Source organism: Halyomorpha halys, unplaced genomic scaffold, assembly GCF_000696795.3.
Source record: "Halyomorpha halys isolate HHAL.00 unplaced genomic scaffold, Hhal_1.1 Scaffold906.1, whole genome shotgun sequence".
Taxonomy (NCBI): Eukaryota; Metazoa; Arthropoda; class Insecta; order Hemiptera; family Pentatomidae; genus Halyomorpha; species Halyomorpha halys.
In genome coordinates this window covers 492,367-504,069 of record NW_027109621.1, presented here as the reverse complement: position 1 = coordinate 504,069, position 11,703 = coordinate 492,367, and the positions used below count along the sequence as shown (strand labels likewise).

Here is an 11,703-nt window from a genome sequence, read left to right as displayed (position 1 = left end):
TATATATATATATCTTTTGTCTGAGAGTAAATTACTTAAATAAAGAAAGAAGAAAAAAAGAGAGATAATGATCACAAGATTTGAAGTTGTATTTTTATGTTATTAAAACTTATTAGGCATGCTTTATTTTAAATTTTCGCTTGTTTATTTTATTTTGTGTATGTTATCAGTAAACTTTATAAAAATTTTACTATCCCTACATGCACAACATTATTTTAGTAGAAATAAAAATATTAAATGAAAAATTCACTTCTTTTTTTATTATTTTTTTATTGTTTAAATTTGATCCTAAACTGTAGTTCTATTCTATTATTTATTACGTTTATTTATCTAATAGTTTAATCTTAAATATTTTCAATTTTATAAAAAAAAAGTTTTTCACCATCGGGCAATCACTATTTTACAATTTGCAATTTTAACAAAACCTCACACTCTGCTCTTTATAAAAAAATGTTTTCTCTTGCATACTCTTTTCCCCTCTTCTAGTTCTCCCCATTATTATTGTGTGTCACATTTTCTTTAATTTGCAATATACTTTAAAAAATGTAACATAACCGATAATAATGAAATCATATTTATTTTCATCAAACCGTCAAATTTTCTCATCTATTCAATAAATTGTATCCGATATTTCATAAAATTAAATAGCTTCAAATCTCAGATTAGTAAAAATTAGTCTTTGTGCTAATAGATTGGAATATTTAATAAACGATTGTTAGCTGTTCTTTATTCTTTGCTATACTCCTTATAACCTAATATAAAATATAACCTTTGTCCTTATAAACATTATATATTTTTTTAAATGGCTAGGCTGATCATATCTTTGATAAAAGATGGCAGTATCACTTACCCCTTTTCCATAGTTTTATACTGTTAGAAAAACTTGGGCAGAAGAAAGAGAATTCGGGAGCGAGGTAGTGCCTCTGGGTATTTGCTTCCTACTGTTTGTGTTTGCTGTAGGTATTAAGATGCTTGCAAACATCTAGCAGTCGTGCCCAGAATACCACAGTCTTATCTCTCTGCCCTTCAATATATTTCTATTATGTCTTTTAATTATTATTTCCTGAATATATAATATGATTATACTCTTGAATTTTATGTATATAGCTGTGTCTATGTATCAAAACCATGATACGTACCGATGTTTCTTGTTATTGTCTTTCCTGATTAAACCTAACTCTTAAAGAGTTTAAAGAAAAGCGTTGTGGCCAGTTAAAATAATAAACATAATAAAACTGACCAAGAATAAAACAATACTAGATGTTATGGATAATATCCATATAATATAAAAAATAAAACGTTTAATATAAAAGTTTAAAAGTTCTAATATTATGGACTTACATTGACTTACTTCCCCAATTTTGAATTCCTTAACTTTGATATGCATGCATGTGATCAACATTCTTTGTACGAATTTTATTTTACGTTTTTGTAGTAGCTTTTTTTATTACTTGATTTATATTTTTTTATCTGAAAGCTTACCCAACTTTGTACCAGTTCTATTATGTATACTCACACCACACCCATAGAAGAGATATGCGCGTACTTCGGTGTGTACTATTTAACTAATCTCTTTCTCTCTCTGTTTGAAAGCGCCTTTGATTAAATATTCAATTTGATTAATGGATTAAACAATCTCTGATGTTCTACGACAACTCTCTATGTCTCCAGCTTACATGCTATGGAACACAAAGGACTGAACAAGACATTACACGAAGAACGGATTGGCCTAATCATAAATTAGGCAGAATTAACCATGATATACGGCGCGGTGGTCCTGTTATACTCATCAAAATAGTACTAAATACAATATTTTACATACTCCCAATACTTGACATACAACTTACAACTATCACACCATTCACTTATTACAACTTTACTTGTGCCCCTGGTGGACGCTTTATTGTTGAAGTGATTATATCGCTAATGATCAGTCAAGATTGTCTACCTATAGAGGAAAGAATTTGAAGTCTGTCATTCATGAGCTTTCGTTACAACAATGGTTCCTAACCTGCGTTCAATGGGCCATGGGGTGGGCTTAGAATTGGCTGCGGGAGGGTCCGACAATATATTTGTAGGGACTTATAATAAGGGTTTTTTTTTTAAGGCCGATAGAACTTGAAATTGTAAAAAATAACACAAAAAATTAAATTGTAATCAAAATTTTTTTTTTATTCGAAAGATCAATACGTGACATTAACATTTGAAAATGATTTCGGGCATATGGGCACCGCGGCTGTTCTTGACGAAGCGCATTCTGTAAAATTGTGTTCAGCGATGAGGCGCATTTTTGGCTTAACGGGTTTGTTAATAAGCAAAATTGCCGCATATGGTCGTGCGATTTGACACCTCTCGATTATTTCCTGTGGGGCTACGTGAAGTCACTGGATTATGCTGATAAACCAGCAACAATTGACGCCTTGGAGGCCAGCATTGTTCGTGTTATTCGTGACATACGGCCAGCAGTGCTCGAAAAAGTGGCCCAAAATTGGACGTCCAGAATGCGCTTCGTCAAGAACAGCCGCGGTGCCCATATGCCCGAAATCATTTTCAAATGTTAATGTCACGTATTGATCTTTCGAATAAAAAAAATTTTTTGATTACAATTTAATTTTTTGTGTTATTTTTTACAATTTCAAGTTCTATCGGGCTTAAAAAAACACCCTATATAACAAATTTATATATATAAGTTACATAACAAACTTCCAATCTTTTAAAACAATAGAAAACAACTTAGTATCAAGATAAGTGTACATACTGATCTTCACATCCCAACTGATAACATATGCATACGGTCCTGCTAAAACAAAAAAGAAAAAATCTGGTGTTCTGGGACCAGGACACAACTTCCTTAGTCACTGATGTTGTAATAATTTTCCAAAAAAGCCATAGAAATGATAGTTTACGAACTCAACAGTTTTTATAATAGTACTTTAATATTATTTCTCGTTCCTGAATTTTAACATTTTTCTTTTGCAAAATATAGCAGAAATACAAAAATATAACAGTTTACACCCTGTATATAATAATTTACCCTGTATATAATAATTTACACCCTGCTTTTAACCATTTATTTATTTTTAAAAAAAATCTTTATTGCTATTTAAAATGTATTTACATTAAAATACATCAAGCAAATTTAATGTAAAATCAAAATGGAGTGATAAGGCATGTAGAGAAACTACCCATTTGTAGCACTCTAATGATATTTCTCTACTAGAAGGTCTCGAGGCCATCTTTTCAGGCGCCTCGTAGATTTGTCAGTGATAGAAGAAGCAAGATTAGAAACTAGAGGATTTTGATGTTTAGGAAGTTTATAATGGAAGAATTGATATCTGTTTCGGGCTAGATAGGTTACATTTGGAACAGTAAGCTCTTACTACCGCTACAACCCATGAAGGGTCAGTAGTTTATAAGGAAGCACTGTTATTGGACCAACGGCTGTGCAAGGAGGTGATTTGGCCAGGATCACCCCCGATTTTTACTGAATTATTGGTACCTAATTTATGAGGCTGGGTAAACCCCAGGAGGGCCTAAGAACCCACAGGTTTGGCTCACGGCTACAGTGTAACAGAAAACAATTTTCTTCCCGATCGGATTCGAACCCAAGTTAATAGTACATTATAATTAATTATACTTTTATTTATCATATATTATTAGTATAACTAGTATTTAATTTTATTAGTATTATTAATTAATAGTATAATTAATTGGTGTTAGAGTTAACAGTATCGTGCCATAACATGGTGCCACCGCGCTCCCAATGCATGTATATAGCTACTGTTATTTCCGAAAATGTGTTTTCAACCTGGAAAATATTTAACTTATTCATGTTTTTGATTGAAAATGAACCATAATCCTACACCATTTGATTATCAAACACATATTTATAATTGATGTTGGAAGTAGTGAAGGAGTAGGATTAATAGAAGCAGACTGCCCAATGGCAGGCCAACTTTAACGAACCTTCCAATAATAAAGGGCTATAATTATAGGATAAGGCCGACGACAAACTTTACGCCAATTTGTCTCATTATCAATTAACAATCGAGAGAGAATTCAATAATGTACATAAAGGAATAATTATTCGAAACAACTTAATTTAGCGTACCAGTTTATTGTTGTGCCGATTGAATTACACTAAATTACATTTTATCAATATTAGTTATATATTTTTAAATTATAAAGTCATGAGCTTCATTAGCATACTATAATCCTCTAAACTAGAAAACATTACCTTTGCTTAAAAAAAAAAATAAATAAAATAATCCTAAATTTATTTAATTGTAGACATACAGAGGCAATCAAAAAAGCATACGAAAATGGCAGAAAAAACTATTTCTTTTTTAATAACCAACGTTTCGCCCCATTATGCATACATGCATACAAAATAGTCGCCATACTATTTTGGTATCATTTTTTCCGCTACCCGGACCATCTTCCCGTAATCAACACATACGTTCAACTAACAATCTTCCAATTTTTTTTTAATATTTAGTATGGGCCGCACCGTAGCTCAGGAGTTAGGCACAAGTCTATCATTCTAAGGTCTGCGGGCGCTGCCGGTTCGAATCCGGCCTGGGACGTTGACTTTTTTCCTTAAGTGACGGTCCCACAAAATGAAAAACTTGGCCCCCAAGTATGGTTAAAATAGGTTGGTCATCTGTAGATAAGTAGGCAAACATCACCTTCGACGTGGATTGCCTTAAAAAAAATAATAATAAAAAAAAATTTAGTTTTTGCTTATTTTTCGGTTGGCTCTACAGACCTTGTAGATCTTTTGGCGCCCAAACCAGCCAACTCCAGGCCTGACTGTCTTGTGTTAGTTACTGCTTTCCAATTTGTTGCATGCAGATCTTTCCCATTTTTGTTGCTACTGTCTATTTATCTAGTTTTTGGCCTCCCATGTGGTCTCTTGCCAACTATACTGATGATTGTTGTGTTTGTTTGATTGATTGTTGTGTAGAGACTCCATGACGGATTGCTTAACGTTAAGGTATATCGTTTAAAAATGAAATATTTTTTAAAATAAAAAGTTTAATACTCACATTAATTTTTATGAGCACCTTCAATGTTCTGGAAGATGCATTTTATCTTGTCGCTTAGTGAAGTGAATCTGAACTTAATAAAACATCCAATTTATTTTTTATAATAATTTATTTATTCTCTACATAAAATACCATAAAAACGTTCTGAGTAATGTTGAGAAAAAATATGTTTTTTCTTCGTAGCTGTTTTTCTTAGTTTGACTCTGGGATAAATTATACCATAAAAAACGAAAAGTTAGAAAAGAGTTTCAAGATGAAGACTTTCATCTAGCTAAATTCATCAAAATTACTTGATGCCTTACTCCAGTTGGTCGAAATTCCAATATTTCGATTTTTCGATAAATAAAAAATAATTTTCACTTATTTGTGTATCATTACTGATCGCACCTTCATATTGAATCTACGGTCAACTGTAACCACCTAATTATTTACCCTTTAACAGTGAAGTTGGCCAACAGAGAAATAAACCAAAAGAGAGTTGCTGAGTATTTGACAAATTTCATTTGTAACAGGGTTAGAGGCAGTAATTACCTATTGCAAACATTGCTTGATTGCTATTGAATCATTAATTAACGTGCAAACACGAAGATATTTTTAGTTAGTTTTCCTCTTTTGCTCATTCGGGCAGTACTGTAGAAATCATAATTTTTGAACTCTTTTGATATTCTAGAATAGGAACTCTGGTAAGCGTGAACTAATTTAGTAATTTAGCAAGTAAAATAGAACTAGCGTTTCCCGCTAAAATTAACGAAACTGTTGAAATTTGTCTGATCTTAAGCACACCTAACTTACGGTATAAAAACTACAGATTCAAACTTCATTAAAGCTTACAGCTATGCATACCTTTGCTTGATTAATTAACTTTTTTAGCATGATCTGCTCTTTATAAATAGTATTTGGTTCTTGGTGGTCAATTGAATCATAATTGCAATATTTTAATATACTTTCAATTATGGAATGGATATGTTATTGGTTATAAAAAATAAATTATTCATATGAAATTAAAACGGAATCATTTGATTGAAACTGCTTCCAGGAAACCTTATAGTTCTGCCTATATCAAGCAATCTAGTTGAAATTACATGGTTTCAATTTACTTACTAATTAATTAAGTATAAATGCACTTGCTTGTTATTTGATATACATTATTTTTAATAAAAGAGCTAACAAATAATTCTAAAACAAAGAATTTTTTTTTTAGTTATTCTAAAATATAAATAACAATAATACTATTATGCTTTATAAGACCATATTATTTCTTCCCTTATTTATACGTTGTGAACTATACTGAGCCAAATTATCCAGCTCTGATTTCAAATAAACAGCTTAAAAAAATTTAATATAATTTTTGTCAAACTGCTATAAGATCAGTTTTGAAATACATTCCTTACATTGCAGATAGCAGTAACAGAGAATATGAAGCCACTGTTTTCACTGACAATTTCAGATCAAAGACATTAATCCAATATTTTAAACTGCCAATATCTCCTCAATGGATTCGGAATTAATACCATTCTTTATTCAGCCAAAAGAAAAAATGGCATGATACACAATACTTTAACACTTAAAAATAAATTTTCATTAAATTGTGGGACAGTCAACTCTGTTTCTAAACATCTCAATTTTCGTCGCTGCATTTATAAATATTAACAATAAATATTAATATAAATAATAGTAATTAACTTTGTATAACCTAAACTAATAATTAGGTACAATAACTTTGAATTGTAACAATATAACGATAAAGTATATAATTGAGCTCATTAACACTTATTAGCCAGACATAAGAAGGATGGGCTATATATTGAGTATATATATGTTTAAAAATCTGGACCACTACAATCATGAAGCATTAGGCCTGTAAGATAAAATGTAAGGAAATACTGTTTATGTATACGAATATAGTATTATTAACCATTTACATATTGCTATGTTTTGATACAAAATTAATAAAAACAAAAATTAATTTCATTTAATATAAAAAGTTATTTGGGATATAAGATACAATAACAATAAGCCTGGTTTACCCTTCCCATGCATCTTCATTTTATTCAATTTAATGTTTGCAACACCGCTTAAGTTAAAAGTAAAATAATTTTTAAAAAAATATATAATGCATTGTTCAAGAAATAGTTTCTAATTAATTGAAACAATAAATTAATTGCCTTAACATGAATTTCTTTTTATTGCGATTCAATGATTACCTATTGAGATATATCATAACCAAAATTATATTTTAATTATATTTATTTAATAAATAATAACATTCTTCTTTATCCAGCCAACAGATAGCACAATAAACAATGGTTTAACACTTCAAAATCATTTTCACTAAATATACTCTGTTTCTAAACGTCTTAACTTGGGACTGTAATCATATACATTAATAAAAAATAGTAATATAAATAATAGTAATTAATTTTAATAGTTAGGCAAGTCTCCTCTTCCTGTTTTAAGCAAATATTTTAATACTAATATAGGACCCTCCTTGGGAGTCTTAGTGGGGCGTGACCGGCCGGGAAGGATTGCATTTTTTTTATAATTCTTGTGAGATTGTGGCATGTCCTGCATTGACCAACCTACTCACTATAATTGTCTATTTGAAAAGTCAAATTAGTAAGGTTCCCACAGAGGGCGCGAGTGAAGGGTTTCATGCTGTTTTTCAATTTCAGGCTCTTTTTAAATTTAATGATGTTAAAACTCCTCTTCCTGTTTTAAGCAAATATTTCAAAACTGATATAAGACCGTCGTTTCCTGGGCGTCCGGCCGGGAAGAATTACCTTTTATAACATTATTTCATTTTTTATTATCCAATTTAATAAATTTTAACGTTTTTTTGTTTTAAATAATGTTTAGTTTGAGAAAGCAGGACTGATAGCAATTTTTAGATAGATTCATGCATTAAAATGACATTATATGCATTTTTGGGTTTGTCTTATATCACTAAAAATCTAATTAATGGCATTTGTTATGTATTGTAGTAGAATAATCGTGAGTTCTTGCATAAACATGTCTTAACAAGCCGAAACGTAGTGAAATAATTAATAAATACGTGGTAAAATATTATCCGCTAATCCTAACTTAATTCATAACTATTTCAATTTCTTGAGATAAGGTAATTATTTATTAAATAAATTAAAAATTCGTATCCATTTTTGTCTCAACACTATTTTTCACCAGTCCAACGTTTCGGCCATTCTAGCCATCCTCAAGGACATCTTCAATATATTTCTTCCTCACATTAATTTAAAGTTTCTTTTGCAGGCTATTCTGCCCAGGTCATTTCCTTTATTATAAGTTAAAAGCCTATTTTTTAAAAATTTAAAATCATTAATATTAAATTTTTCTTATATAAGATTATCCACAATTAATACACTACCATATAACCTGAAATGGTTTAGGTAAGCCTGTAAAAGAAACTTTAAATTAATGTGAGGAAGAAATATATTGAAGATGTCCTTGAGGATGGCTAGAATGGCCGAAACGTTGGACTGGTGAAAAATAAACTGTTGAGACGAAAATGGATACGAATTTTTGATTTATTTAATAATTAATTCATAATATTAACCAAAAAGAAGGGGGAAAAATATAGAGATGTCTATGCAGAATTTAGTTTCTGGTATTTCTTAAATTTCTTAGAATTTTAATATATGTAAAGCACCTAAAACACTTATATTCTCTTTCAACAGAGAGTGAGGTATGCTCCGAACTTTTTAAATAAGTGAACTAAATATTTATGTCAGTGGTCCAATGGTTAAACAGCTGCAGAGGCTTAGATAACAAATGAACTAGGAGGTTTATTCACGCCTGAACCAGATGAGGAGAGCATTGTGTCCGAATTGTGGGGGTTAGTGCCTCGGGCTTTGGGCCACAAGAGAGGTGGACTCCAGAGCTTAGGATCTAGACTTCATCTTGTCATTGCTTTGAATGTACTGACTAATTGTCCTGTCACTTCCATTAACCATTGTTACCTTCCTGTTCTGTTATATTTTTTCTTGAATTTTAACAAACGAATGTACTAATTTTTAATTAGTATTTAAAAAATTTTAGAATATAGAATGAAACATTAATTAAATGAGGTATAACTAATTTATCTGATATTATTATGATAAGCATAATAATATCCAGTCATATACATTAAAATAAGCATTTACAATAAAATTACTTTAGGATACCTAATATTTAATTTAATTTTCTGGAAGTACCTAATTTAGTTACCTCTGATAAATTAAATATGCTGATTAGCAAACTTGATTATTAGTGGTAATTAAATTTATAGTTTTATATTTATTTTTTTCAAATTATATTTAGGATTAGTTATCATTTAAAAATTCAAATTAAGTAATATTATGATTGGAGACGTTTGTCGGGGGGTGCGGTCAGCAAAGAACAACATAAATAAACAAAACCATATTTATTTATTTTATGCCGACGTTTCGACCTGAGTTTCAGTAGATGCAACTCAGGGATGCCCAGTTGCAGGCCTACCTTCTACGCCATAACCCCTGACGAAGACCTGAAACTCAGGTCGAAACGTCGGCATAAAATAAATAAATATGGTTTTGTTTATTTATGTTGTTCTTTGCTGACCGCACCCCCCGACAAACTTCTCCAATCATTAATCTACGCTCAACTATCTACACCTCATTAAAGTAATATTTCTAGCTTTTAAAATTATGTCATTCTAAACCTATTTAGCTATAGTTCTAATTATAATTGATATTAATAAGCAAAAAATTATTATTAAATTATTAAAAAAAAATGTTTAATTATAAATATATTTTTGACATGACATAATATAACAATAAGCCTATTTTAACTATCCCATATATGATTTTTTTTCAATTTGACTATAGTTAAAGCTAGAAGTGAAACAATTTAATATTTATAATAATATTATATTGGAACAATAAATTAATTACCTCAGCATATTTGTTTGATAATTTATTAAATTTATTTTTACTACAATTCAATGTCTATCTATTGAAGGATATGATAACTAAAATTGAATTAAATTAATTTTAACGTTTTTTGTTTCAACGGATATCTTATTTGTTTTGTTTTTTCTAAGGGCTTTATGGTGTTTACTAATCATTATATTTCAACCAAAACTTTTAAATTAAATTAATATTTTTAATTTTTTTTTTATATTTGTTTGAACTATAATTTTATTCTTTACTGCATTTCAAATATATGTTCTTATTATACATTTTTAATGATTGAAATTTAACATATGCTCTTATTTGTTTCTACTCTCCTTCATTCCCCCCTTCCAAGCCCAGTTTGTCCTTCTCCCCCCTTATGCCTAATGGAAACAGTTTTCTCATCCGATTCTCCAGTTGTTAATCCAATTAAGATGTGTGAATAATTTCAGGGAAATATTATTTCCAAAAAGACAAAAAAAAATTAAGTTAAACTCTAGTATTATTAAATATTTGTATGGACTTCGTCAGGATCAAAACTGTGGTTTTCAAAGCACTATCAAAGTCTTTAGTGAATAAAGTTGTTCAAAACTCCAAGTTTCTTTTCCAAACCGTAGTTTCTTTAGAAGTTCCTCAGTCGTTACTATGTTTAAAAGTTTTACTTTTATAGAAATATTATTTATTATATATTGTTAAATACATCACAAACGTTTATATGACAGATTAATAAGTTAATACTTTAATAAACCTATGAATAAGGCTGATAAGAGACCTCTTAGTCTAATAACTGAAATTTACACCACGCTAAGAGGTGGATGGGCACATCTCTCTTATGCCTTCCAAAATACCTAGAAATTAAAAAAATATATTTCTCTAAATTTTAAAATATTACAAAATATATATATGGCATTGGATTTAATACAGTTTGGAAGAATTTCTATTTTCAACTTAATTTTATTTAAAGATTTTAGTGTATTATTTAAAGAGTAGGACTTCACAAAAAAAAATTGAACATTTAAACAAAATCAACCTTAAATAAATTATAAAAACATTTAGTTCATATAAATTCAGAAATTTAATTTAGTTATACCATTTATATGATATGGACTTTACTTAAAACTTAAGATTGTGAAATATTAACACACACAAATTTCATCCAAATATTCTCTGTGTACATATCATTATAATAAATCATTAATCTAATATTGCGAAATATGTCAATCATGAGGAATATATATTTATATGTGTACTAACTAAAATATTTCTTTATTGATGATGATTATGAAACCTGATCTGGTTAATATTTTAATGGTATTTGAGATACTCCAACATTTTGTAAGCTTCTTACTCTAGTTTTTAATCGATTTTAACGTTAAACGTGTTCTTGAATAAATCTCTATTCAATAGAGAAGTATATCAACATTACATGAAAACATTAGATTGTGTAAAATAAACATGTCGCCGTTTACAGGCTCTGAATTATGCGAGGACTTACCGAATGCGGCTGGTTATAATTCTTTCTGCTGACATTGGTCCGTTGGCATAAAGACTTCGGTTGTGCCCGCGGGCTAAAACACCGTTAGCAGTATCAATAGCTCCCCTACCATGTTCCAGGAATCTGGAATTCAGTTCAGCTGGAAATATATACCCACAGAATCACGACTCGATGGAATTTTCATGAGTTCCAACTACCGGACTGAATATTTTGGAGAATGCCTGCTCTTTTTTTTTTT

At 29.8% G+C, this 11,703-nt stretch overlaps 1 protein-coding gene across 1 annotated transcript in view; it reads right to left on the bottom strand.

Moving 5' to 3' along the window:
* The window catches only part of LOC106687009 (serine/threonine-protein kinase Nek8), a 15,054-nt gene extending 14,118 nt beyond the window's left edge, over nt 1-936 (bottom strand). The window contains exon 1 of the mRNA XM_014430646.2: nt 851-936. Within this exon, the coding sequence (XP_014286132.1) occupies nt 851-861 (11 nt within the window). The 5' untranslated portion in view covers nt 862-936. The remainder of the gene's footprint in view (nt 1-850) is intronic.
* Nucleotides 937-11,703: the final 10,767 nt, after the last annotated feature.